General features: G+C 63.5%; 7 protein-coding genes across 8 annotated transcripts; 3 read left to right on the top strand and 4 right to left on the bottom strand.

Moving 5' to 3' along the window:
- Positions 1–62: 62 nt before the first annotated feature.
- On the bottom strand, positions 63–4,884 carry CHLRE_17g718468v5 (uncharacterized protein). The gene is made up of 10 exons (XM_043072213.1): positions 4,744–4,884; positions 4,286–4,554; positions 3,927–4,061; positions 3,606–3,625; positions 3,427–3,502; positions 3,244–3,300; positions 2,488–2,745; positions 2,111–2,274; positions 1,863–1,970; positions 63–1,717 (listed from the first exon to the last, which is right to left on the bottom strand). The coding sequence occupies exons 1-10, from the start codon at positions 4,826–4,828 to the stop codon at positions 979–981; spliced, it is 1,911 nt and encodes a 636-aa protein (XP_042914672.1). The 5' UTR covers positions 4,829–4,884; the 3' UTR covers positions 63–978.
- Positions 4,885–4,932: 48 nt separating this feature from the next.
- Positions 4,933–8,684, bottom strand: CHLRE_17g718450v5 (uncharacterized protein). The gene is made up of 4 exons (XM_043072212.1): positions 8,136–8,684; positions 6,556–7,922; positions 5,676–6,413; positions 4,933–5,490 (listed from the first exon to the last, which is right to left on the bottom strand). The coding sequence occupies exons 1-4, from the start codon at positions 8,425–8,427 to the stop codon at positions 5,248–5,250; spliced, it is 2,640 nt and encodes an 879-aa protein (XP_042914671.1). The 5' UTR covers positions 8,428–8,684; the 3' UTR covers positions 4,933–5,247.
- A 150-nt stretch (positions 8,685–8,834) lies between these two features.
- On the top strand, positions 8,835–13,720 carry CHLRE_17g718400v5 (uncharacterized protein). The gene is made up of 8 exons (XM_043072211.1): positions 8,835–9,106; positions 9,285–9,418; positions 9,652–10,109; positions 10,554–10,643; positions 10,855–10,963; positions 11,375–11,572; positions 11,896–12,618; positions 12,872–13,720. The coding sequence occupies exons 1-8, from the start codon at positions 8,875–8,877 to the stop codon at positions 13,439–13,441; spliced, it is 2,514 nt and encodes an 837-aa protein (XP_042914670.1). The 5' UTR covers positions 8,835–8,874; the 3' UTR covers positions 13,442–13,720.
- A 5-nt stretch (positions 13,721–13,725) lies between these two features.
- Positions 13,726–14,904, bottom strand: CHLRE_17g718350v5 (uncharacterized protein). The gene has a single exon (XM_001703716.2). It carries the CDS (start codon positions 14,842–14,844, stop codon positions 14,128–14,130), a length of 717 nt encoding a protein of 238 aa, XP_001703768.1. The 5' UTR covers positions 14,845–14,904; the 3' UTR covers positions 13,726–14,127.
- Positions 14,905–15,004: 100 nt separating this feature from the next.
- On the top strand, positions 15,005–19,561 carry CHLRE_17g718300v5 (uncharacterized protein). Of its 2 annotated transcripts, none has more exons than XM_043072210.1 (8): positions 15,005–15,474; positions 16,053–16,171; positions 16,416–16,481; positions 16,747–16,852; positions 17,190–17,285; positions 17,690–17,806; positions 18,186–18,287; positions 18,604–19,561. In XM_043072210.1, the coding sequence occupies exons 1-8, from the start codon at positions 15,226–15,228 to the stop codon at positions 18,640–18,642; spliced, it is 894 nt and encodes a 297-aa protein (XP_042914668.1). In that variant the 5' UTR covers positions 15,005–15,225; the 3' UTR covers positions 18,643–19,561. The 2 variants fall into 2 exon arrangements, with proteins under 2 accessions (XP_042914668.1, XP_042914669.1); XM_043072209.1 differs by having other exon boundaries at positions 15,005–15,579.
- Positions 19,562–20,128: 567 nt separating this feature from the next.
- Positions 20,129–23,140, top strand: CHLRE_17g718250v5 (uncharacterized protein). Its single transcript, XM_043072208.1, has 10 exons — positions 20,129–20,325; positions 20,525–20,587; positions 20,765–20,809; positions 20,970–21,046; positions 21,267–21,366; positions 21,516–21,614; positions 21,850–21,954; positions 22,252–22,548; positions 22,913–22,977; positions 23,039–23,140. Exons 1-10 carry the CDS (start codon positions 20,248–20,250, stop codon positions 23,118–23,120), a joined length of 1,011 nt encoding a protein of 336 aa, XP_042914667.1. The 5' UTR covers positions 20,129–20,247; the 3' UTR covers positions 23,121–23,140.
- A 2-nt stretch (positions 23,141–23,142) lies between these two features.
- CHLRE_17g718200v5 (uncharacterized protein) lies at positions 23,143–25,254 on the bottom strand. The gene is made up of 5 exons (XM_043072207.1): positions 25,003–25,254; positions 24,730–24,884; positions 24,463–24,540; positions 24,075–24,168; positions 23,143–23,861 (listed from the first exon to the last, which is right to left on the bottom strand). The coding sequence occupies exons 1-5, from the start codon at positions 25,031–25,033 to the stop codon at positions 23,806–23,808; spliced, it is 414 nt and encodes a 137-aa protein (XP_042914666.1). The 5' UTR covers positions 25,034–25,254; the 3' UTR covers positions 23,143–23,805.
- Between the last annotated feature and the right edge of the window lie 6 nt (positions 25,255–25,260).

Raw genomic sequence — 25,260 nt, 5'->3', positions numbered from 1 at the left:
GGGATTTGGAATGAGGTATCACGGACTCATGTGTGGAGTGGCGTGGACAGGGCGTGGCGGTGCCTTTGGTATGCCCCTTTGCCAGTCCCGCTGGGCTTGCAAGGGTGCTGTTCATGTCGCCGGTACCCATCGTCACATCCCTTGCTCTAGGGGCTCAGCCCATTTTCCAGCTGTACAAAGCTGACACCCCTTGTCTTTACGATACTACCGCGTGCCCGCACCGTGCCTTGCAGGTATGAGTGCACCTCGCACTTCACCTTCACCATCGTATGTGCGCGAAAGGGTGGGCCCTTGCGCTATGCGGCGAGGGAGGGGAGGTGGAGCCTTGGGTGAAGCCTAGTAGTGGAGCGGAATGGCCCAGTGCACACTGACTGAGCGCGTTGCGTCAGCACGCATGCTTCAAACTACCGTATGAGTGTTCCTGCCTCCCACACCCTGCTTGCTCGCCTCCTTGAGTACCCATGCATAACAACTTGTAAACCTCTACCAACAGCAACAAGCAACTGAACTTGATGAACACGACCAACCCGAATACCTCGAGGGGTGGGTATACATGCAGCTGGACATCACCTATATGCAGTCTGAGTTGCTGTTGTCCACTTTGCCATTGCAATCGTTGCCCATACCATATAGTAGCAAGCTTTTACTGCTGTATAAGTGTATATCAAGACCCACTATGCGTAACCGGCACCCTCGAGTTCCGGAGTTGCAGGCAGGGCGTGCCCGGGATACTCCCATGGGCTTCCCACCATCACCCCGGATCATCTCGGTCATTACCTGCTGTCACCCGTATGCCGTCTAGCACCAGGGCAATCTGCTCTGCCTAGACTACTCCGCCAGGACAGAAGCAAGTACCAAGTGAACTCTCAGCCACTACCTGCTCGACTTACCAAGCTAGGACCCTGCTGCTCAAACTGAAGGAAACCGGGGTGACAGTCCGGCAGCATGCACACTACGGTAATTGGTGGCGGCATGCCTTCACTGGCAGTCGGGATCCTCATTATCTTGCAAGCCGTCGCAATCGTTGTCAATGCCATCGTCGCACGACAGCTCCTTGCCGTTCTCAGTGATACGGCAAATGTCCACGACGGCCTGCGTGTCAGAGGTGCTCTGCACCACCAGCCTCACGCCACCGCCCAGACCGTTGGTAACCGCCAGGAAGGGTGAAGTCCAGGTGTCCGCCGTGACATCCCGAAGGGTGCCATCGTCGTTCTGGAATACTGCTTCCGACTTGGATTGGAAGTTCGGGCCCCAGTCCAGCAGGCTGGGCTTGAAGCCAAACACGCGCTCCGACTGGATGCCATTGAAGGCATGGACCACCACCTTCTTGTGGAAGTCTGTGGTCAGGCCAGAGTCGTAGCCGCCGGCGGTGGTGTTCTTAATGCGGTAGGAGAAGTAGTAGGCCTGAGCGCCGGTAGCCGTATCTGCTCCGTACTGGGTGCTCTGAGCGCCCACGTTGACCACGATCATGTTGTCATCGCGGGTGCCCTGGGCAGGGATGACCAGGCCCTTGATCCAGTTGTTGGTGGTGAAGTTGGCAGCGGTGAGGTTGCCCCACGCGCCGGTAGCGGTCATCTGGAAGGGCGCGACGCCGGGCTCGTTGATGTGCTTGGCCCAGCCGATGCGGTACATGTTGGGGGCGTTGGGGCACAGCAGGCCCCTGCCGGCACCGCCGAAGGTGCCCATGATGTCAGTCGGATCACCCGCTTCCTTAAGCCTGGTAAACGGGAAGGGGATAGGACCGGCACGCGAAATGGCAGCACGTGCCTAGTTACCATTGTTCACCAGCAAGCATGTACGTCTGCCGATGCCCACTCTCAGTCTCTCATCCAACCGCAACGCCAGCAGCCGCGCACACTCACCCGCGGCCCGCATGGGTCAGCCCCAGCACGTGCAGCATCTCATGCATCAGGATGTGGGGCGGGCGCGGGGCTGCGGCGTTGGGAAGCAAGGTGCTGGAATCTACGAACCTGCGCGGAGTAGTGCAAGGGCCAGGGGGCGGAGTGGTCTGTAATGACTGATGAGGGGGTTTCGGCCGACACACGGCGACAGCAGGAATGAACGAGGGGACCCAGAAAGACAAACAGTACGTAGCACTTGGCATACTCACACGCCGCATGTGGCACTGGTGCACAAGGACTCGGCAATGGCCGGCCAGGAGTGGGCGCAGCTGCTGCCAGGGGGCAAAACGTAGATGTTCCGCCGGCGCTCCCTCCACTGCAGAATGGCCTGAAGCTTCCTGCCGTCCGCGGTGTTGGGGTCCTTGGCCACAATCTGCATGCAGTGCGCATGTAGGCCGCAGACGAAGGATTACGGTGGGCCGAACGGACGGCACTTGCAATTAAGAGGGGAAAAGCCATCTTGGTTGTCGAGCCACATGCCCTTTCCAGCTGTGCTTTCCTGAGACACGCGCGCACACATATACACACACATATGCACACACAAACACACATGCACACACACACACACGTACACACAGACATGCACCTGCTGCGCGAAAGCCTCAGCGGCACGCTCGACTGCGCTCATCTCAGCAGGCGTGCAGGATCGCGACAGGTCCCACCAGCCCGTGTGCGTGCTGTTCATGCGGAGGGCGTTGGCGGCGGCGGGGCTGATTCCCACAAGGTCCGCGCGTGGCCGGAAGTGGGCGAGGGCGCCAGTGCAGGGCACCGGCACGGGGCCAACCACAACTACATTATCGGGGTTCAGCAGTCGTCGTCCGTAGGAACAGGTCTCCTGGTAAGCCTGCAGGCGGCAAGCACGGGCACAATCATTTGCATATCAGACATCCATCCTGCTGGTCAACGTGGTCAACATGGTTCTTCTCGCTGTGTCAAGTGTCGAATTAGGGAGGAGAGGATTTGCCCGTAATGTATCGCAAATGAAGTTGAAGATGAGGAGCATGTGCTTCTGCGGTGTGCGGCCTACGACCTGTTGCGTGCGGGTAGCGGGATCAGGCGGGATTGGCTTTTCAGGAGGGATGCAGGCGGTTATGCAGAAGACGGACCCAGCTAGGGAGGTCAGTCGATCCCATATGGGAGCACAGGAGCAAAAGCACCTCGGTCACCAACTCGGGGACCAAACTAGCTGCATATATAAACGCTGTGCAGGCGTTATTATAAGTCCCCCCCCCGGCCCGGGCCTCGGTATCTATAAGGACAGGAATGCACGCCGTGCTCACCACCTTGTAACCACGTACAACAAAATATGTTAGCCCCTCCTTTACGGCACATGGTCACAGACCTTGAAGCTGCTGCCAGGTGCACTTGAGCCATCCTGCGACAGCAGCCTCCATGCAACCTGCGCACAGAGGTGGGCAGTCAGGTGACGTAGCTCACACAGTCATACCCTATCTCACACGCGCAAGCCGTGTTCGCATACGTGCATACAGCTGCGCGGTAGGCAAGGCAACTTGTGCCTTATCACCTCGGGCGTCAGGGCGGCGGGCGCAGCCATGCCGTATCCCTGGCAGCTGGAGAAGTCCAGCAGGTACATCACGACCCTGCATGTGCACATGTGTGCGTGGGGGCAGCAGGGTTGACATGCATGGGCGTCCGCTGTCATCACTCATCAGTCATATCAGGGAACCCGGCCATGCAGCTCACCGGTCGTCAGCTGGCGTGCCCTGCGGACACATTTACCATGAGGACAAACACACCGTCCAGCACCATCATAGTTAGAGCGCAAGTGGGCGCCAGGCACTTGGTACGGCGGGCCAGACAGACGAGCTGATGCTTGGGGGACAAGCGGAAACACAATACTTCGGCCCCATGTCCCCATTTGACTGTTACACATGCCGGGATCCAAGAGCAGAGGCAATCCGAGCACCCCCCACAACCCATCCACATGATAATGGTACCATGTAGACACTTGCGGCATGACCGGCTACACCTCCCTGCCCCCGTTTAGATTGTGGGAGAACTCACCGAGTAGATGCATTTGCAGCCGCCCTTTTGGGAACCCAACTTCACAGTCTTGAGGCTGGTGACCGTGAAGGATCCGTTCGCTGAAACGTCGAGAGTCACATCCGTGATGTCCCCTGATGACAAACCATTCTCATTCTGCAGGGGTAACAGGGACAAAAGTAGAGCCGTCAGCACTAACAGTCGCAAGTAAGAGGGCGGATCAGGAGCTGGCGTGTCAATCCACCCCCCTGCACGTTCTCTGATTACCGTATTCCCCATTAAGACCAAACGTGACCCACCCTGCAGGCACCTGTGACACGCCAGTCACCTGCTGCTAATGTTACTGTCAGCCACTGCCGGGCCCGTGCTCAGTCGCTCACCCGCATCTGTTCTGCAGCTTCGCCTTGCGCCAGAACCACACGTGGCACATCACAATAAGGGTCGTCCATGGGGTACCCGGTCACGTTGTCAGTAATCTGGGGGCACACCAGCTGCAGCTGCGGCGGGGTGGTGACTGTGTCCAGCACCGCGCCGCCTGAGCCCGGGGGCGGCTGCTGCCGGCCGCGTGTGGGAGGGGGACGGCGGCGAAGAGGGGGCGGGTGTCGCACCTCGGCTGGAGCGCCCTCCATGTACCGGATCATGCCGACGCCTGCGACGTTGGGTCAAAGAAGTTTGCGACATTAAGAGTTAGCCTGCTTTGGGAAATCGGCCATGTCATTGGCCACGCTTGTTTGAAGGCGTCGCGCGTGAAATGGCCCGACTGACGCCAAAGCCGCTGCTCATAGAGCCCTGGCACCGGAGCACAATACATTGTGATCCAGTTACAATCCACACACACCGGTGATGGTCGTCGCCTTGGAGGAAAGGAGCTGCGTTGCCAGAATGGCAAGCAGAACGCCCCCGACAGCGCCGCGTGGGACCATTTACAGTATGTTCACGTGTCCTATGCAGTGTACTTGGCTGTATGGAAATTTGTGCTTACCCAACGTCGCGGCTCACAGCTGCAATTATGGCAAGTCTGCGAGCTTAGGGCATCGGCGACCAACCGCTGCAATTACGTTACTCAATCATTACTAGGCTTTGTTTAAGTCGCTGACCCTCAGCTCACAAATGTAGTAGGAAAATATGGAATGGGCAAAGCGGCGTTACCGGTTAGGAAGTCGCGGCCATTGCCTGCTGAAGACTACGCATCGCCGCGAACAAAACCGCGTGCAGCACTCGCTCCTTAGCTTGCAAGCCTCACATACGAGCATTATGCAACCTTCATACACGTTCTATACTGCAGCCCGCTGCATCCTTTCAAGTTTCCACGCCGGCGTGGGTGTCTCCGCGTTACCCAGGGTTAACCGTGGGCCGCACCCACGGCCGCACCCGCACTAGCCCCGCTGGCAGCCGCGGCGGCTACCGCAGCCCCGGTTATCCCCGCCGCCGCCAGCCTCGGGCTCCGCGCCAGCGCCGCCGTCAGCTCCTCCCAGCCGCCGCCGCGCCGCACCGCCAGACGCCCGTCCGGCAGCAGCTGCAGCCGGTAGCGCTTGGCGCCCGCGGCGTAGGTGAAGGCCGCCACCTTGGTCAGACCCAGCGACACCTGGCAGCGACAACCGGCAGCAGGAGAGGAGGGAGAGCATTGACAAGGTATAGACGGGGCCTCACGCCGAGAGCCCTGTCCTGTCACCAAAACCCGCCGCATGCTGTCCAAGGCGCGTTCAAGCCCTTTGGACCTACTGGAGGGGCTAAGGCACGGAGCTCCCTTTGTCCTTCCCCTGCCCTCACCTGGTTTGCCTCAAACACGCCGCTCAGACGCTCTACCGCCACGTCAACCGCCCGCTCCTGCTGCCGCTGCTGCGCCCGCTGCCCCTCGCCGCCCCACACGCTGCTTGCTCCCATGCCATCGCCTCCGCCACCGCCTCCTCCGCACCCCGAGCCGCCACCCTCCGCCGCCGCCGCGGCGGCTGCGGCGGCGCGGCGGCTGCACGCCGCGCACACCCGGCCGCCATGTCCGGCGTGGCCGTAACCACAGCGCGCAGCCGCCGAGCTGGCGGCGCTGAAGGCGCTGGCGGCGGCGCTGACGCCGCTGATGGCGCTCATGCCGCTGGCGACGCTGGCCAGGGAGTGCGAGGAGCTGCAGCGAGACATGACGGCAGCCCGGGGTGGACGCGGCCCCGGCGCAACGCCAGCTGCTGTGCTCGCCTGACTGCTGCCATCAGTGCCAGCGCCAGCGGCGCACACCGTATTCTCCATGTGCTCGCCCTCATTCGTGGCGCATGCGGCCGGGCCCTGGGCCCCTGACCCACGCTCCGCGGCGGCCGCAGATGCCAGGAGGAGCGCGGAGGTCAGGGGCTGAGACGCGACAGAGGATGCCGACATCCTCATGCCGGCAGGCGGAGCCCTGGGCGGCCCTGAGCGGTCCGCGGCGGCAGCGACTGCGGCTGGTCCTGGCGCCAGCAGCAGCTGAGCCGCCCGGCGGCTAGCGGCTTCCTCCTGGGCGGCACGGCAGCTGCGTTGATACTCCTGCAGGGGGCGGGGCGTTGCAGGCGCGAGCAGCTCAGAGAGTTAAGTTCGGCAAGCAGAAGCACCAACCGTCACAACGCATGCGCCGCCTCTCTCAGGCACCCACGCAGTGCACAAAGAGTGGTGAACACCATCTACCCACCAGCCGCGCCATTGCAAAGGCCGGGTCTTCGCCATGCGTCTCCCGCCGCCGGTCCCGCAGCGACTGCACGTGCGTCTGCACCGCCGCCGCGGCCGCTGCTGCCGCCGCCAGCGCCGCGGCTGCTTCGGACATGGCACCCTTGGCGCCGCCGCTAGGGGCACTGATCTGGGCCACTACTCCCTGTGGCCGCGGGATGCGGCTGACCCCAGTCGCCGCCGTGCAGGCCGCGGCGCCGTCCTTACTCGTGGTTCTGGCAGGCCGCAGCGAGCCGTCCCGACTGCGCGCCACCACAATCGCGGGCTGTGATACCGGCGCCATCTCAGACGTGATGCTCATGAGCGACGGCGCCAGCGCGGCGGCCGGAGCCTGCGGCGCGGCCGACGCGGCCCAGCGAACCGAGGCGCCGCGCGAACTCGTGCGCAGCAGCAGCTGCTCACGCCGCGGCGCCTGAGTGCCCGTGCCGGCGCCGCCCTGGCCACCAAAGCCTCCTCCACCCCACTCCCTTGTCCTGCCGCTGACCGCCCGCCGCAGCGGCGCGCGTGCGGGCGAGGCGCTGGTCCTGCCGCCGCCGTGTCGAGTGCTGCAGCTACGGCTGAGCGCCCGCCGACGCTCACCGGGCGCGGCGTCTCCATCGCCTCCGCTGCGCCCGGCTGACGACGCCAGCAGGGCGGCTGTGCGCGGCAACAGCAGCAGCGGCCGGCGCGGCCGCCTGGCACGCAGCCGGCGGATGTCGTCGCCGGCCTGGCGCAGCACCGCCACCAGGTCACCAGCCAGGCCCTGAAGCTCGCAGGCCTGGCGGGACAGGGACGCACACGGAGGCGGCGGCGCCGCTTTTTCAGCCATCGCAGTAGCGGCGGCCGCCTCGAGACAGTGCAGCGGCGACTCCGGCGTGCCCGGCTGCTGCTGCGTTGGGGGCGGCGGCGAGTCCGGCATGAGCGGCACGGGCAGCCGCGACACGGCGGCAGTGGGTGAGGCGGCTGGTGCCAGACCGGCGCCGCCAGGCCCGCCCTGCAGGTCGGCGGCTAGGGCCTGCACCACCGCATCCACGTCGCCCCAGTGGGCCGGTGCCAGGGCCGCCAGCGACGGCGACAGCGGCGCCAGGCGCTGCAGCAGGCAGCCATACAGGGAGCCGCCGGCGCCGTCAAAGCCATAGCCGGGGCTGGTCGGCAGCAGCGGTGGGGAGGCGCGTGCAGAGATGGACGTCCCGGGCTGGGTGTGGGCTGAGGAGGTGGAGGCGTCGTCATCGTTGCCGCTGTGGCCGTTGGTGCTGCGGCGCGGTGTGAAGGCGCCGCCGCTGCGCGCGCTCTGCTCCGGCAGGGGCCCCGTCTCGTCGGCGTCCATCAGCACCGTTACGTAAGGGCATATCTCTGTAAGCAACACGTCGAATACAAGGATTGGGAGTTTCAGGTTAGGTTTACCAGGGCGGACCGCCTGGGCCAGGGGCCTGGCTGCTGGTGCCACCCGACTACTTGTGAACTGCGCGTGGGTGCCGTGCAGAGCCGAAGGGGCGGGGTTGCGGGCTGAGCTGCCCGGCAGTCGCACACGTCAAAAAAGCAGAACATAATCTATGCAGTTCTCACCAGGGGAAGTGCCTTCGGACAACACGGCGATAAGAGCGGTCGCGCTGGGCTGCGGAGCATTGCCTGTTGCGCTAGCGTGCAGGATGCCGTGGGTCTGCGCCGCTTCGGCTGTCACCTCAAGACGGTGCGACGGGGACGACACACGGCGTTGCTGAGGAGCGCATTCATGCAGCTCTGCTGCCGACTGCCGCTCGGGCGAAGACACGGATGTGCAGCGCATGTAGGAAGCACTGGAGCTTGGCTCAGACGCTGCTGGAGGAGCCAGCGCCTGGTCGTGTGGCAAGGTGCTCATTATGATCCTACCAGTATTTATTGGTTCAGCAAAGCTGTATGTTTGTCTAGATGTCTTTCAGCCGAGAGCTCGGGGTATTGACATCCGTCTGGCGAGTGAACTCGGAACTGTTTTGCAGGAAAAGTACAGCGCAAGGCTATGAACACGTATGTCAGCTGCAGTCTGCATGGCTATGATGCAAGAGTGGGAGCTGGGCAACGGCCGTGTGCGAGTGCGCTTCCTCAACAGCGCTAGCAACACGTCTGGGCAAATACGAGGAGCTTTAGCCAAATGGAATGCATGCAATGAAAATGGCGAACCAAGCCAAACGCTAGGAATGGGAAGCAGGCGAGGCAAGTTTCGCGAACAGGATCCAGGCTGCAAATTGAAGTGTTTGTGCAAGCACTCACTGCCACTCACTGCAATACTGTACGCTGTAGATGTATACCGAACTAGTAAGCAAGTGAAATGGGCCGCAGCAGCAAGCGGAAGCGGAGCCTCAGCTCTGGCGGGGCCGGCCCGTCTGCGTCTGGCCATGGGCCAAATCCTGCTTCAAATCGAACGTCTCCTGTCCACAAGGAGACATTTGATTTGCCCCAAGGGGACGAGGGCGGCACTACTATTGACGCGCTGCCGGCCGAGACGCTGTTGTCAGTTTTCGGGCACCTGTCGAGCCCCGCTCGACAGCACGCAGCCTGCGGTAAGTCCGTCCGCTTCCTCTTCCCCTTCCACGTCCTCTACCTCCCTCCCCCTCGCCGCCCTCTGAAAACGCGCCTCCTGCTGCCGCCAGTGCTCCTACCGGCAGCCGGCACCCCGTAGCCGCCCTGCTCTCACGCGCCGCGGCCCCGCTCCCGCTCCCCGGCACTCCTCCTCCGCAGTGTGCCGGCGCTGGCGCGAGGCTCTCCTGGATCCCGCCTTCTGCCGCCACGTGGCTCCGGGCCAGTGCCTGAGCGAGGCGCTGCAGCTCTGCCGCAGCGGCGACACTCTCATCTGCGCGCCTGGCATGTACCAGGTGCTGGGCGACGGGGGCTCGTTGCAGAGGCGGATGGGGCAATGCTCAATGGTCGCGCAGGCGCTGGGCAGCGCAGGCTCTGGGTCGCCACATGCGGTAGCCATAGCCTTGAGTGAATGCCGCCGACGCGTTTTACAGCTCAGCACATTTCCAGCCGCTTGCCCTGCCCTGCTTTGCTCTGCCCTGCTTTGCCCTGCCCCCAAATCCCCAACCCCGCGTGCCCGCGCCCGCAGGAGACGCTGCTGGTGGAGGTGCCGCTGCGGCTGGTGGCAGAGGACCACTGGGCCTGGGAGCGCCAGCGAGACCGGGAGCGCAGCAGGCAGCGCCGACTGGAGGAGCGGCAGAAGGAGCGGGAGCAGCAGGAGCGGCAGGAGCAGGCGACGGGGCGGCAGCTGGGCCGCCTGTCGGCAGGCGGCGCGGCAGGCAGCAGCGGCGGGGCGGCAGGCGGCGCGGCTTCCAGCAAGCGCGGAAATGCGGCCGCCGCCATTGCGGTGGCAGCTGGCGGTGGCGCTGGCACTGGCGCCGGCGGGATCAGGGGCAGCGGCAGTGGCCGCGTGGTTGGCGGCGCAGGGGGCGCGGGCGGAGGCGGAGGGGTGGTGCCGCCGCGCGGGGCGCCGCTGGTGGGCGGCCGGCCGGCGCCGTCCGTGACGGTGATAGCGCTGCGGCCGCCCGTGGCCGTGATGAACAGCAGGTGGGTGCGGGGGCGTGCCAACTGCCAAGGGTGGCGGAGCGTGGTGGCTGAGTGGGATCAAGGACATCAAGGAGGCGGCTTCATCGGGGGAAATCAGAACCAAACCCGAAGTAAAGGCAAAGTGCGCTGCAGGCCGCACCACAAGTTGCTGGAAACTTTACGTTCACTGTAGGCGGTCTTGGGCAGGATAACCGCCACAGGACAAGCGCCGACCAGCAGCACCATGTCACGTCACTCAGCACCGCGCGCGAGTCCCAACGCAAACCAAAGCCCCACTAGCAAGATGCAACACTCATAGTCACCATGGTCTTGGTCTTGTCTTGATGGGCGGCTGCAGTACAGGAGCTAAGCAACAAGAAGGGCAACACATGCGCTCGGCGTCCACTCGCTCTCTATGCTGCGCCTTTCCCCACAACCTGCGGCCTCCGTCTGGACGCGTTGCAGGTGCTGCTTTGTGGGGTTTGAGTTTCACACCGGCACTGCGCACAACGAAGTCAGCATCTGCTCCTTCGGGCCGGAGGGAGACGCAGCCAGGTGAGGTCCGGGCTGGTCCAGTGATGGATCTCACCCTCACATTCTTGCCCGCACATTGTTTATGGGCCCGAAGCCGAAGGCTCCCGCCGTCGTCAGAGTCCTTGAGCGGCAATGACCGTACTTGCTTCACACCGCCCATCATCCCCACCCCAAGTGGCAAACTGGCATCCCGAGAGGCCGAGACCCCCGGCCCCGCTGTGTGGCCGTGCAGGTTCGAGCTGTGCACGTTCAGCGGGCTGACCGGGCTGCGTGTGCCGTACAGCAAGGGGCCGGACACACGTCTGGAGCTGCACGACTGCAGCCTCATTGGCACCACCCAGGTGAGGGAGGGAGGGAGGGAGGGAGGGAGGGAGGGAGGGAGGGAGGGAGGGAGGGAGGGAGGGGGGGAGGGAGGGAGGGAGGGAGGGAGGGAGGGGGGGAGGGAGGGAGGGAGGGAGGGGGGGAGGGAGGGAGGGGGGCTGTATGTACCAGACTAAACCAAGCCAAACTAGGGGAGCACAGGCAGGGGGGCAGGAAGTGGGGCAAGGGGGCAGTGACCTGCTTCCTACGGTTGTGGCACCGGGCTGGTTCCTAGGCTAGACACCTCAACGGCCCACCCCGGCCCAACCGCCCTCCGCGAACTCTGCAAACCACCCAACGCCGCCCCAAACGCTACCTCCGCCCCCTGCTATACTACTGTACCTGGCTACGCCTTCACTCCTGAAAAAATCATGAATGTAACGCCCCTGCAGACGCTGGCGGCTGTGCAGATGGACGCGGGCCGGCTGCGCATGGACCGCTGCGTGGTGCAGAACAACAGCGTGGGCGTGGAGGTGGGGCCGGCGGCGCTGGCGCGGCTGGCGCGCTGCGACGTGCGGTGGTGCGGCACGGCGCTGGTGGTGGATGGCTGTCTGGCGCTGGCGCATTGCAGGCTGTGGGGCAACGGCAAGGTGGGCCCGGGATGACGTTGTTTGCTCCATAAGAGGGTAGAGTATAACGTTAAGAAGCAGGCCGGAAAGATGCATAGAGCGGAGAAGCTGCTTGGGTGTGGGGGGGAGCTGGCACCGGGCGGCTCACGCTTTTTGGGCAAAAGGAGAGCCCAGGATGTGCTATGCGGGGGTGCAGGAGTGCGAGGGAAGGGTCACAGCTGCGCGGCTGTCTGAGCTAAGGGGTGACTGCAGGTCCTCAGGCGAGGTGGCAGGGATGATGGACACAGGGCCCAACAATGGCTCACAATATGCTGTCTGCCTGCCTGCCTCCCTGTTCTACACAGCTGGGCAACGTGAGCACGGACACACGCGTGCGCAGCGCGATGCAGGAGTCAGAGCAGCAGCTGCTGGCAGCGGCGGCGGTGGCCGTGACTGAAGGCGGCAGCGCTGCTGCCGCTGCCGCTGCCGCTGCCAACCCCACAACCAGGTCGCTCCTTGATGAAGCCGCTGGCCTAAGCGGCAGCGCTGCCGAGTCGCGGGCAACTGACGGCGCGGCAGCGACGGGCGCTGCCGGCTGCGGCAACAAGCGAAGTGCCGGTGCACGGACACAGCGCGCGGCCGCCGCTGCAGGCGCCGCCGGGGCAGCAGCGGGTCCGGGCCCCAGCTCTGCAGGCGGCCCCGCCGCCGCTGCAGGCGCCCTGGCGGCGGTGGCAAGCCCCACACGCGGAGCGCGGCTGTCCGCCCGGCGCGGGGCCAGTCACTTCTCGCCCATACTTGCGGGCGGCGCCGTCGCTGCCGCTACATCCACCGCAACCGAGCCAGGGGCAGGGCTGCCGGCGCCGGCTACACACAACGGAGCAGGCAGAGGTGCCGGTGGCGGTGCGGTCGGGGCCGGCAGCAGTCGTGCGGCGTCGCGGGAGCAGGTTGAGGCGCTGGCGGCGGTGGGATGGGCGGAGGTGGCAGTGGCGTTTGAGGCGCGCGGCTCGCTGGTGCGTGTGGTGGACTGCGAGGTGGCAGCACCGCAGCTGATCATGCGCGCGGGGCTGCACAAGGACGTGCGGAAGAAGGTGCGCCGGCGGTGGCGTGGGACGCGCTCTTGGGCTACAGCCAAGCAATGGCCCTAAGGATGGGTCACCTCTGCTAGGAAATATAATGACTGCAGGCGTGTTGCACGGCGTGTTGCGACGGTATCGTTTGGGCTCGGGCATACGACATGCCCCCCTCCCGCCGGCACACACAATCCGTTCCCCCTGCCTTCCCCTTGCGCCTCCCCGACATGACGACGCCTCCCCTCCCCTCCCCACACATCCGCCTGCGTAGGCCCGTCAGCTGGTACGGCAGGTGTACGGCGCGCTGGATGACGAGTCGGCGCCCGAGTGGGAGGTGCTGGTGGCCAGCGACCTGGACAGCGACGCCGACGACAGCGCCGACGACCCGGACGTGGAGGACCCTGACGCGCAGGAGCTGGAGGACGCGGAGGCGGAGGACGACGACATGATGGACGAGATGTTTGAGGACCCGCTGGACGCGGCGGATGACCCGGAGCTGGACGAGTCGGGAGATGAGGAGGAGGAGGGGAGCAGTGACAGCGATGGGGGGGAGGAGGGGAGCAGTGACAGGGATGGGGAGGGAAACGATGGGGACGGGTGCGATGGGGAGATGGGTGCGGGGGGTGCTGGGGGAGGGGGCGCTGGAGGCGGGGCTGGAGAGGAAGGGGAGGGAGCGGAGGAGGAGGGAGCCGAGGTGGGAGAAGGTGAGGACGAGGACTGGGAGGGAGGGGATGAGAGCAGTGGTGGCAGCGGCCGCAGCAGCTCTAGTGGGGGTGGCAGCAGTAGCGGTAGCAGCGACGGCGACAGCACAAGTGATGAGGACGACGAGGATGACGACTAGCTAGCTTTGCCGCCAGGTGAGCGCGCCAAGCATGTATGTGGTGGTGCGCCCGTGTTGAATTGCACAGAGGGAGCACGACAAGCGGAGGGGCTGGACGGAGGGGCCATGGACCGGAACGGAAGGCGTGATGAGCGAAACGGACAGGCTGCCAGATGTACATCCACAACTCATACTTCAAGAGGTTGCACTCGCATGGCCGTTGTCATTGTGTGGGGCTGTCTGGCTGTGTAAGTATGGAGGTTGCGGCGCGCATGAACGTGAAGACAGGATACCATAACTGCCCGACTCACGTTCCCTTACATCGGCAGCAGACGTGATGGTTCTCGCCCATATGACGGCACGCCGTCACCTACCGGTCCGAACATTGCACACAAGAGGCTGCCTAAACAGCGCGTGTCTTTCAGCGCCACATCTATCCAGTCCGTATTCAGTGGCCAACTGCAGTGAGCTTGGCGGCATATATGCTCAGCACCACGTGTGGCTGCCTCCCACAGCCCTGCGCCCGTTGGCCACAGCTATGTGCGTGATGCCATAGAGAGCGCGATGGCCCCCAGTATGCCCGCGTGCCGCCAGCCGCGCTGTACCCCTGGTCTCGGCTACCCGCCTCCCTGTCACCTCAGACCTCACCCCTCCACTCGACGCCGCCTATGCAAGCTTCTCCTCCTTCTCCTCCGCTTCCTCCTCCTCTACACCAGCTTGGCCAGGAAGCGCATCACCTCCGCCACCTCGCCCTTCTCCGCGCTGATCTCGCACACGGCGATGGGGCTGCGCAGCGCGGCCAGCTGTAGCGGCTTGTCCGGCTTGCCCAGCGCCGCCAGCGAGCGGCCCGCCTCACCGCCTAGCGCCAGCCGCGTCTTGCGCATCGTGTCCAGCTGCTTCTCGATGGTGCGCCTGCAGAAGTCCACTGAGTGCGCCTGCGTTTCCAGGTCTGCCTTGTTGCAGGCGAGCAGCACCGGGGTTCGCCGCCGCGCGACGGTTGTGTGCGTGAGCACCTCGAACAGGTCCTCCGCGGCCTCCGTCTTGTTGGGCGTGAGATCCACAGAGTCGAGCACCAGCACCACCGCCGACGCGTCCTTCAGGTACTGCTCTAGCTTGGAGCGCAGGCGCGGGTGGCCGGGCAGGTCCATGACCCGCACGCTACCCACCACGCGGTCCTTGTCGTTGCGGACCTGCACTATGCCCTCGTTCTCCTGCATCGAAGCCACGGTACCGAGCTCCGTGCTGCCATCCTTAAGGCGGTAGAAGAGCGTCGTCTTTCCGCCGTTGCACGGCCCCACCAGCAGCACTGCGCTACCGCGTTTCCCGCCTGAGAAGAGTTTTAGTATTACTAGCAGCACCAGTGTTGCTGCTACTACCAGCAGCGCTATTTGCACTTCGGGAGAGTTGAGGGACAGCTCAGCCATTTCTACTGGGAGATGATCTCGGAAACAGACGCCTACAAAAGCCCTGCTGTGTGTAGGCACACTCTCTACGGAGTGATGCAGAGCTGGCAATCAACATGCCACCTGGTTGGAAGCTTTGCTTTTGGGACTCATCGCGCGACCCCGATGCGCCAAGTCCTTTGCCAAGTCCTTTGCCAAGTTATTACCTGGCAGTACAGAACAGCTCTTTGCTGTTTTTTTAAAGGGAGTTGCGCTCTTTTGGGAACGTCCACAATACCACCCGACACCTCTGCGCGAAGAACCTTCTCAGTCTAGATTTGACTCCTTACGTTCATACTTCTGCAGCTATTAGGGCTTGCACAGCACAGCCACGGACAGTCGGCGGTTCCAAAGCGGACAAGTATGGAAAACCCAGGACCCGGCGGGTTGGGTGGCCCCGGCCCGGGTCCGTCGCAGCCGCCGAACGGAGGCGCAGCGGGCAACCTAGAGGCTGGTGGTGGTGCTGCTGCTGCAGGCACCGCGCATCAGTCTCGTGGAGCGGGACAGTTCGACGGCGTCCAGCAGGGGGAGGAATGGGAGGACGGGAAGGTGGAGCGCAAGCAGAGCGCAGCAAGTCCCAGCAACCGCGTAGCCATGAAAGGCTGCATGAAGGTGGGCTGCAAGCACTACCGGCGGCGCGCGCTCATCGTAGCGCCCTGCTGCGGCAAAGTATTTCCTTGCCGGCACTGTCACAACTATGAGATGAAAGACATGGCGGTGGGTGGGGGCGTGCATGGGTGGGTGTGATGTGAGAAGTCAAAAGTGCGGCATCAAGGACAGGCAGCCTGAGTACAGTGCAGCAGCATGTGAGGGTGTTGGCGAGCCAGCTTGCGTGCCCGGTGGACAGATCAATTCCGAAAGCCGAGGTGCAGCTGCAGCTGTCATGCAAGCGTAATTGCATGCCTGCACGCCTGGCATGGCATGGCTGGGAGGGCTGAAACTGACCGGTGGCCTGCGGGCCGAGTTGCGTGGTGGGCGTTTGGAGCGGGCGGCTCAATTGCGGTCGCAGCCTCGCAGCACCATGCCATGGGGCGCACGCTCGAACGAAAACTACAGCACTTGCCACTTGCCATTGGCGGCCGCCACTTCTCACCAGGGTACAGCTGTGCTGTCCCATGTGTCTTCGTGTTGGTTTTCGTGCTCGTATTCGTCATGTTGCGTTTGTGTGCGCGTGTATGCCGTTTGCCCAGGAGGACCCCAAAGATCGACACGAGCTGGATCGCAAGGCCGTGCGCGATGTGGTGTGCGCCATATGCGGCCTGATGCAGCCCAAGGCGAAGGAGTGCGCCAACTGCTGCGTGACCTTCGGGTGCGGCGGGCGGGAGGGCGCAACGGGACGGGGCGGGGGCCCACGCGGCGTATGCGCGCCACGTGACTCGGCTGCGCGAGCCACACCTGCAGCGGATCCAGCGTGCCAGGGTGCCATCGCCGGCACAGGAACAGGCACAGGCATCGCGTAACGGCACCCGCTTCAGGATTGAGGGGCGTGCGTGCTTGACCGACTGCTCGTGTGCGGTGGCGGATCCTGTTGTTGCTTTTTGTCGGTGGCGCAGGCGCTACTCGTGCCTGGAGTGCTCCTTTTACGACGACGACCTCAGCAAGGAGTGCTTTCACTGCAAGTGAGCGACAAGCGGGGCAGGGTGTGACGGGGTGGCGGGGCGGGGCGGGGTGGCGGGGCGGGGCTGGGTACGTGTGCGTATGGTGTAGATTGACGGAGCATCTTTGTAGGCTGTTAGAATGGCGTGATGTGGCGTGTGGACCGGGCGCCGAGCGGGTTTGCCGGGGAGCGCACACCATCGTGTCCCTCACGAGGCCGTGTGCCCCTCCTGTTGGCCACCTGCCCTGCTGTCCTGTCCTGTCCTGTCCTGTGCTGTGCTGTGCCAGGGACTGCGGCATCTGCCGCGTGGGCGGGCGGAAGAACTTCTTCCACTGCAACACCTGCAACTGCTGCTACGCGGTGTCGCTGCGGGACTCGCACGTGTGCATCGAGGTCGGCTGGGGGGCGGGGGCGGGGTCCAAGCGGCCAGCGTGTTTGATGCGTGTCACTTGCTCGTTTGCGTGGTTGCCGGTGCGAGCTGCATACTGGCCACTTGCGGCTGCAATGCAAAGCCGCGTGCCGTAGCCGGGGTCCGGGCTATCCCTCACCGAGCAAATCATTTCCTGATGCAATGACTGGCTTCGCTCACACGAACGCAACCGGACACACACACACGCATACACACACATATATGTACACACACACCCTCGCTGTCTTTGCGCTATGTTATCCTTGTGCTCTTTTACACACACACACACACACACACACACACCCCGCTCGCCACCCCCAGAACTCCATGCACGCCAACTGCCCTGTTTGCTGCGAGTTCCTGTTCGACTCGATCAAGCCCATCAACATCATGCTGTGCGGCCACACCATCCACCAGGTATGGCAGGCCGCGAAGCTGGGAGAATGCCAGTGTGCCACTGTGGCCGCGGCGGCAGCCGCGCCGCTACTGGCTTGTATAGCTTGTTCGCGATTGGGGAAGAGCGGGGGGCAAGTTTACACTCATCCTAGCTAAGACAAGGCTCAGCGGTGTTCTGATGGGCAGCCTGGCCTTCTCCAGGGGCTGTCTGGTGCTGGTGAGGTTGGAAAGCCCACGCACCAGCTGTTCTGTTGGGGCAGGCTCCATCACGGTTCGCAGGACTGGACGGGAGTCCGCCGTTCTTGCCATGCTGCTGCCGCTGCCATGCTGTCCATACTCGGTGCCACCGCCACCGCCACACGCATACATGTCTGCCAACCGCGTCTATGTGTGTGTGTGTGTGTGTGTGTGTGTGTGTGTGTCAGGAGTGCCTGCGCAAGATGGCGGAGCACCGCACCTACACCTGCCCGGTGTGCTCCAAGTCCATCATGAAGCCCGAGGACATGAACGCCGTGTGGGAGGAGATGGACCGCGAGCTGCAGGTGAGGGGCGGGGGGTGCCGCGAACCAGCGGGGGAGGGAGGGGGAAGGGGAACGTGGTTGTATGCGTGCCGTCAGCCCGTGCGCCCACGGTGCGAGGCGCCTAGCACAGCCGTATTCGCCGTGTACGCACGTGTACGGTTTGGGCGGGCTCTCCCCGCCTTTACCCGGCCCGGCTGTTCACGCACCAATACTGTCCCCGCGGTCTCCCACGCTGTCGCGCACGCTGTCGCCCCTAACCCCCAGAACCTGATCCGCTCCTACGCCTGGCGCCCTGATTTGCCATGCTGCTGTGTCGAACAGCGAAACGGCAGAGGCACTCGCCCAGACGCTGGGGTTACTTACAGATACCGCACGCGCTGTCCCGCTGCGCTGTGTGTAGGCCACGGCCATGCCGGCCGAGTACGAGAACGTGATGGTGAACATCCTGTGCAACGACTGCCTGGCGCACTCCAACGTCAAGTTCCACGTGCTGGGGCACAAGGTGGGCGGGAGGGAGGAGGAGGGAGGAGGAGGGAGGAAGAGGGGGTGCAGCGGGCAGCCAGGGAGGCAGCGGGCAGGAGAGGACGGCGCGGCTGCAGGCAGCTGGGTGGGTGCGGGCGGCGCAGCACGGCGAACAGGCCGCAGCCGGCGCCGTCAGCACGGCATCGCGGCTGGCAGGGGGAGCACCGCCCATGTGTAGGCAGCGACGCGGTGTATGAAAGATACCGATCACGCAGGTAGGTCCGGGCGCTGCTGCCACACCCGCCCGTCTGACATCGTGCACCTCGCTGCATGCCCCATGCTGCACCCATGCGCAGTGCGATATGTGCGGTAGCTACAACACGCGGCGCACGTAAGCGCGATAAGGCGCAGGAGACTGTGTGGAGGCGGGGGCAGCGGGCTCGCGCTGTCGAGGCGCTGAGGCATTGAGGCGGCGGTGACGGTGGCGCCGGTGGTGCAGATGCAGGAGACGGCCGCAGTAGCGCAGCGTGGCGATTGGCAAGCGACACTGTGGGTGTGTTAGACGAGGACATGTGTGTCGGTGTGTGTGTGTGTGTGTGTGTGTGTGTGTGTATGTGTATGTGTGTGTGTTTTCGTGTGTGTGTGTGTTCTGGACATGCGAGCTGGAGTGACAGGGAAGCCAATGAAGCTCAGGCAAGGCAGGCGGGTGGTAGGCGGCCTGCGGCGACGTATGGCGACGTGGCGGATAGCGGCTGTCACGCTTTGAGCGGGTTGTTATTGCCGTGGACACGCGGTATTAGGTGGGGGACACGCGGTGTCAGGGTTGGGAGGTGTCGGAGGCAGGGAATGTGCACTGCTGGATGGATGGGGGTCGCCTACCTCACAATTATGGTCAGACACAGATGGGTTCACACTGTGTACAACTGCCAGGCAGGCACGGGACATGGCAAGCTATTGACTACGGATGATGTCTTTTTAAAAGATACATTGCAGTACGTGTGAGGACGTTACGGGCTGTAAATTGGCGATAAGGTTGATGGCGTTGTACAAGGCCATGGCGTTGGATTAGCATGGGGTGGGTGGCTGTTGTGGGGTCCCAGTCAACGAGTCAAGAGAAGGTGCTGTTTGGACGACTGGACCGCTGGACGGTGCTACGGCGAGTGGGGGCGCAGCATCCGACACAGCGAGTTGAGGCCTTGAGGGGTGGCGATTGGACAGGGTAAGGGGCAGGTGGAGTAGTGACTATGGGGAAGCAAGTAGCAAGTGGAGGCGGCCTTACGTGCTTAATTGCAAATTGTATACCATGATGCAGGAAGGCCAGTGTCTTGCGCACATTTTGCGCCTGACGTTCCACAGGGAAGCAGCATGCAGACACATGCAGCTTGGCGCCGGTGGGCGCAGGCGCGGGCAAAAAAGCGGAGGGCGACGTTACTGGTCTTACGACTCTTACCCCACGGCTCTTACATCCATAGTAAGCGGAGTGTCACTCTATCCCGTACTTAAGAAGGGGCACGGCATAAATATACCGGCGCAATAGTTTGAGACCTTGAACTCACCCCCGCACACCATTCCATCACTACCGCAATCAGTGCGCCATGTGTCATCTGCCGTGTCAACGCGCTGCACTTCCCAGCCATGTCCCTCCACCAGCATCCAGCCTCCATCAGTGTCCGGCCTCGGACACCCGGTGTGTACCGGTCTGCGGGTGGGGGTGGCGGGGTAAATGGGTTCGGTGAGGGGTATAGATCGACGGCCACGCGCAGTTCTGAGCCCTCGACCTTGCCCTCAATTGGCTGCTGCACCTGCTGCGTGGCACGTCACATGCATGCACGATGCATTTGTCCATGCAGCACTCGTTGCGATGATACATAGATTGCTTATGATGACCTGCAGCATACACTATTCCAGGCATTTCTCCCGGACTGAGTGACATCAAGTCAAGCCCGGTTTCGTAGTTCCATTATAGGAGCTAGACAGGCGCGACCTGGCAATTTTGAAACATGAATGTATTAATAACAGGCGGATCCGGCTACCTCGGCCAGTTCCTGGTGCACGGGTTGGCCGAGCTGGGCTACACGGTGAGGAAGGGAATGAACCTTTACAGAGGCGATGCTGGCCAAACAGTTCAAGTGCATGCGGGGTATGGAGGGGCATGCTAGGGGGCAGAAATGAGTCTAGGGTAGGGTGGCTGGCCTTGTGTGGGACCGTCTACGTGAGGCCCAGCAGCGGCAGCTCTCGGGCTCACACTTCCGCGGTTTGCATGATGTTCTTTCTCAGGTGCACTACACGTACGGGTCACGTCAGCTTGCATCAGCTCCTGCTGGCGTGGTTGCACATAAGGTGCGGGGCATGCGACGCCCAGGATTAGTCTGTGGCAGGCGAGGTGGTAGCCGGGTAGGCGGTGCTGGTAGGCTGTCCGGGACAACCGCAGATATGGCCCCGCCAACTAATCCCCGCACCTGTAATGTTTTCAGTACAGCTATTCTGTTTCTCTATAAAAATTATAATGACTACCAGGTCGACCTCTCTACGGGCGAAGGCCTGACGCAGGCATTTGAGCAGGTGCGTGGCCCTCACGGCCTTCATGGGACGCTGAGGCAAAGAGGCCTTCATGGGACGCTGAGGCAAAGAGGCTTGTGGCGCACTTAATGGAAGTTGCGCAACGCGTACCCTACTTGCCTGAGCAACATCCCTGGTATGTCCCTAATCCCTGGCAATGCAGACGCCCTTCCATGCAGTTGTGAACTGCGCGGCCATCAGCCAACCAGCGCTGTGCGAGACCGCACCCGACACCGCAAGGTGCGCCGGCGAGGGCGGTCGGCGCGCCGGTTGCACTTGAGCGCATGGCATTGAGACCCTGAGGCGATGCGCCCCTGTGACTTAGAGCTTATGGACACCGGTCCCAGCAGTTCTGACCCTTCGTTGCATGATGCTAACGGCGCTGCCTACCCTGCATGCCGTGCGTATGTGTGTGTGTATATGTGTGTGTGTGTGTGTGTGTAAAACTGCGGGCCTACAGGGCTGTGAATGTGCCCACCCACCTGGTGGACTGCCTGCTGCGGCAGGAGGCGGAGCGCGGCGGCCTGCGCGCGCTGCTGATCCACATCTCCACGGACCAGGTAAGCAGCAGCGCTGGGGGAAACAGGACAAGGAGCGTAGTCATAGGACGCACGGCATATGCGTAACCCGACACCAGCCACTCCCACCCCGAAACCCGCTGCATCAATTGCTGCCGTGCCCCGCCAACCGCCTACCGCCCACCGCCCAGGTGTTTGACGGCAGCCGGGCGCACTGGAAGGAGGATGAGGCCGGCAATCAGGTCAATGTCTACGGCAAGAGCAAGTACGAGGCGGAGCAGCACATATTGGTGCGTACGTGGGGTCATGTGCGTGCGTGCGTGCGTGCATGCGTGCGAGGGCATTGCAGCCAGGTCAGTTGGCAGGTTGCTGGCGGGCCCACCCCACCGGCAGCTGCACCTAGCTCGCATTCCCCCCGACAAAATTTTGCGGCCGACCTCAGAACCCCTTTCCCATTCCCATCGACTAGGTCCCAACTGTCATGTAACTCCCCCCTTTTACATGCCCACACACCTGGCCATGCAGTCGCGCTTGCCGGAGCCCTACCCGGTGGCCATCCTGCGGAGTAGCATCATCTACGGCCCGCCCGCGCCCGATCCCGTGCCGCGACCGCTGTTCCTGCAGTTCGTGGTGAGGCCCGAGGACTGGCACACCTAGCGGCGCGCTCGCCTGCCTGCCTGCCTGCCTGCCTGCCTGCCTGCCTGCCTGCCTGCCTGCCTGCCTGCCTGCCTGCCTGCCTGCCTGCCTGCCTGCCTGCCTGCCTGCCTGCCTGCCTGCCTGCCTGCCTGCCTGCCTGCCTGCCTGCCTGCCTGCCTGCCTTCATCACGCAGCACCATGCACCCCTACCTCGACATTGGAATCGCGATCTTTTCTCGTCTCGCCCAGTCGCGCCCCTTGTCGTCCCTCCCTCTGGCCCCCATTCCGCAGGCCTCGGCTGTGAGCAACCCCGACAAGCCCACCTCCTTCTTCCAGGATGAGCACCGCAGCCCCGTGCACGTGCGCGATCTGCAGCGCCTCACCGAGCTCCTGATCGCCGCACACGGGCAGCAGCTTGAGGTACAGCAACAGCAGGGGCAGCAAGGGGCGGCGGCGGCGGAGAGCGTGCCGCGAAAGGCGGTGGAGGCGCTGGCGCCGGGCGCCCTGGCGACGGTGGCGGCGCGGCGGCACCGGGTGTACAACGCGGGTGGACCGGAGCGGCTGTCACGCGTGGATATGGCGCGGCAGGTGTGTGATGGACCCATCGACTGGTACATAGATGCGTTGTGGGGTTTAGAGGCTCCAAAAGCAAGCGCACTGGGCTGCACTGCAAGCTTGCCAGAACCGTGACGCACCCTACATGCGCACGCCACGGCAGAGGAATCGGCGAATCGCAGCGAAACGGGCGCCGCCTAGCACCTGCACGCCTTGTCACTCATGCGCGCGGGTAGCCGAGAACCGTTTGGGTGGACAGGCGCATGTGTTGAACGTGTGCTAGCCTGTGACCTGAGTCTGAGGCCTACGCACGTCACGACTGCTTCAATGCGCGCTCGAGCTGCCGCGCCGCCTCTGCCCACTGTCCCCGCGGGCACGAATGATGCATGTGCTGCAGGTGGCCGACTGCCTAGGCTGCGGCCACGGCTCCATCGAATCAGTGCCCAGCGCCAGCGTCGCCAGGTGAGTGTGTTTGTGTATGTGTGTTTGTGTGTGTGACACCCGATTGATGGTGGTGGAGCAGGCCAGGCGGCCCAGGCGGGTTTAGCCATCCGCGTTACACTGGCCCCGGCTGTGTGCCCTGCCCGCGTCCTGGCCTGTGGTGATGGGTCTTCGACAGGGCCTGCTGCCAGTCGTCGCGAGCTACATCACGTCCGTCCAAGATTGCCAGCCTTTGCAGCATCTTCCTCATCGTACGCACGTCCTTGACATAGAGTTCAGTCCAACACCTTTAACATACACCTAAACACGACCGTTCATTTGTCAGGTCTGACTGCAGACCGCCCGTCGCAACATGCCGCAGCCGCTGTAGCAAAGCTGTTGGTCACAACTCCACTTGCCAGACAGCCAGCCAGCTCCTCCCGTAACCATGCCGCCTTTCTAATACCTGTACCCACCGAGCCCTTACACCGCCACGCATCTCTTCCGCGCACAGCCCCCACCCGTTAACGATTGTTGTTCCCCACGACTGTCCACCGTCTACCCATTCATTAACTCATCGTTAATGTAACCCCACTGCCGCACACCCCGGTGCCGCAGGGGCGTGGTGAGCCCCCCCGATATCTCCATGGACATCTCCCGCCTCCAGTCCGACCTGGGCTTCAAGCCCGCGGCCTTCCGCGAAGCCATTCGGGACATCCTGCTGCCGCCCGCCGCCAAATAGAAGGCCAGACTGAGCCGCCACGCACAGCTGCTGATCGCTTTATTGTGCCGGCGTGTGAATTAATAGGACTACAGCAGCACCGGCCGGTGTGCACGTGTCGCCGCGTGTTTTCCGCGTCCCGCCGGCCTTTACTTGCAGAACTTGTCGCTCTTGGCAGCGGACCTGAGGTCTAGCCGCTCTTCGGCTGAATGTGGGCGGAAAAGGGGCATACAGCAGCAGGCAGGCAAGAAAGTTTGTGACCCTCGCAAGCGGCGCGGCGGGCACGGCACGGCACAGCTAGGAAATGCTGCAGGCGGTCCGGACGCAGTGCCAAGGCAGTAGTGCAAGCGTTGCGGGTGTGTGTAGGTGGTGTAGGCTTTGGCACTCAGTAGCTCAGTAGCTCTAGTAGCTCTCTCACCTGTCTTGCCAGTGACCTTGCTTGTGTAGCCGTGGAGGATGGCAGGCGGCGCGCGGTAGCCGCAGCCCCACGGGGTGCTCTTGGACTTGCCCTCCTGCGCGTGTACCGGCAAGCACCGTAGTTGGGGCGTGGCCTCAGTAGGAAGTTGAGGAGGCCTGGCCCGCCCGTGCCGCCTTGTGCGCTCGCGCCGCAAAGGAGATGTAAGCAGGCTCTGAGGCGATATGTCGTGCCGCAACCCCCTCCACAACCCAACACCCATTGCGGCCTTGCAGCAACCGGGCAGCGTGGCGCGGGTCGCCCCAGCTGGCCCTGCTCGCAGCGCGGCCGCGTGAGCCCCCGGCTCCTGGCCTCGCGGCCCGGCCCCCACACCGCGCGGCTGCGCCCGCACCTGCACCCGCTTCATCTCGATGTCGAACTCCTGCTCGTAGTTCTTGCCGCTCATGACGTTGATGGCCGTGGGCACCGCCTGCGCACACCAGCACGATGGCGCGGGCACACTTGTCAGCCGGCAGTGTCGGTTCACGGCTCGCGAACCATATCCAGAAATCCAAGGGCGTGGCATGGCAGCGGGGCGCCGGTGCAGCGGACAAGTGCCAGCTGACTGGGCGGGGCGGGGCTAGGGAGCTCCCGCGTTGCTGCCCCGCAAGCCACGCACCGGCTTGGGTTTCGTGGGGTCGGCAGGTGCGCCGTCCGCCGTGGCGACAGCGCCCTCGCCTCCCTCCGCACCCTCGCCTCCCTCCTTCAGCTTCTTGGGCTTCTTGCTCTTCTTCTTCTCCACGCCGCCATCCAGCTCCTTGAGCGTCGTCCCGCCTGCGCAGCATGAGCCCGGAAGCTGGTGGGGGTGCACGCGACACGGCACCGCAAGGCGCTGAAGTGACCAGCGACCAAGTACCTGAGCTGTCCCACGCTCATCCAACGGGACACACACCTTTCAGCACCAGCTTGCCACCTAGTGGCATAGCTGCGATGCACTGTACAGACCAGGCACGCAAAGAATGCTCCCTTCCAGCAGCACGTCTATTACAGCAGCAGGCCCGTCGCTTCTACACTTTGTCTGTGCAAGCAGTAGGTTATGTGTATTCTAGATGCAAAACGAGGAGCAGTGACGTTATTCAGGTAACCAACTCGCTGAACGGGCAAGCTTCTAAAAGTATTACAAGTGTTACGTGGTCAAGTCAGCGGAGCA

Source organism: Chlamydomonas reinhardtii, chromosome 17 (assembly GCF_000002595.2).
Source record: "Chlamydomonas reinhardtii strain CC-503 cw92 mt+ chromosome 17, whole genome shotgun sequence".
NCBI lineage: Eukaryota > Viridiplantae > Chlorophyta > Chlorophyceae > Chlamydomonadales > Chlamydomonadaceae > Chlamydomonas > Chlamydomonas reinhardtii.
The sequence above is the reverse complement of the archived record's forward strand: the minus strand, read 5'-3'. Positions and strand labels throughout refer to the sequence as shown.

Coding starts and splice junctions, on each gene's coding strand:
- CHLRE_17g718300v5 (XM_043072209.1), top strand. CDS start 15,226: ATGGAAAACCCAGGACCCGGCGGGTTGGGTGGCCCCGGCCCGGGTCCG. Junction 16,172..16,415: donor AACTGCTGCGTGACCTTCGG/GTGCGGCGGGCG, acceptor TCGGTGGCGCAG/GCGCTACTCGTGCCTGGAGT. Junction 16,853..17,189: donor ACTCGCACGTGTGCATCGAG/GTCGGCTGGGGG, acceptor CGCCACCCCCAG/AACTCCATGCACGCCAACTG.
- CHLRE_17g718350v5 (XM_001703716.2), bottom strand. CDS start 14,844: ATGGCTGAGCTGTCCCTCAACTCTCCCGAAGTGCAAATAGCGCTGCTG.
- CHLRE_17g718250v5 (XM_043072208.1), top strand. CDS start 20,248: ATGAATGTATTAATAACAGGCGGATCCGGCTACCTCGGCCAGTTCCTG. Junction 20,588..20,764: donor CTGGCGTGGTTGCACATAAG/GTGCGGGGCATG, acceptor AATGACTACCAG/GTCGACCTCTCTACGGGCGA. Junction 21,615..21,849: donor AGGCGGAGCAGCACATATTG/GTGCGTACGTGG, acceptor CTGGCCATGCAG/TCGCGCTTGCCGGAGCCCTA.
- CHLRE_17g718400v5 (XM_043072211.1), top strand. CDS start 8,875: ATGGGCCGCAGCAGCAAGCGGAAGCGGAGCCTCAGCTCTGGCGGGGCC. Junction 10,110..10,553: donor GTGGCCGTGATGAACAGCAG/GTGGGTGCGGGG, acceptor GACGCGTTGCAG/GTGCTGCTTTGTGGGGTTTG. Junction 10,644..10,854: donor CCGGAGGGAGACGCAGCCAG/GTGAGGTCCGGG, acceptor GTGGCCGTGCAG/GTTCGAGCTGTGCACGTTCA.
- CHLRE_17g718450v5 (XM_043072212.1), bottom strand. CDS start 8,427: ATGAGCACCTTGCCACACGACCAGGCGCTGGCTCCTCCAGCAGCGTCT. Junction 6,414..6,555: donor CCTTTGCAATGGCGCGGCTG/GTGGGTAGATGG, acceptor CGCCCCCTGCAG/GAGTATCAACGCAGCTGCCG. Junction 5,491..5,675: donor GCGTGTTTGAGGCAAACCAG/GTGAGGGCAGGG, acceptor TGTCGCTGCCAG/GTGTCGCTGGGTCTGACCAA.
- CHLRE_17g718468v5 (XM_043072213.1), bottom strand. CDS start 4,828: ATGGTCCCACGCGGCGCTGTCGGGGGCGTTCTGCTTGCCATTCTGGCA. Junction 4,062..4,285: donor AAGCTGCAGAACAGATGCGG/GTGAGCGACTGA, acceptor TTACCCCTGCAG/AATGAGAATGGTTTGTCATC. Junction 3,503..3,605: donor GGCACGCCAGCTGACGACCG/GTGAGCTGCATG, acceptor GTGCACATGCAG/GGTCGTGATGTACCTGCTGG.
- CHLRE_17g718200v5 (XM_043072207.1), bottom strand. CDS start 25,033: ATGCCACTAGGTGGCAAGCTGGTGCTGAAAG. Junction 24,169..24,462: donor TCGAGATGAAGCGGGTGCAG/GTGCGGGCGCAG, acceptor GTACACGCGCAG/GAGGGCAAGTCCAAGAGCAC. Junction 23,862..24,074: donor CAAGGTCACTGGCAAGACAG/GTGAGAGAGCTA, acceptor GCCCACATTCAG/CCGAAGAGCGGCTAGACCTC.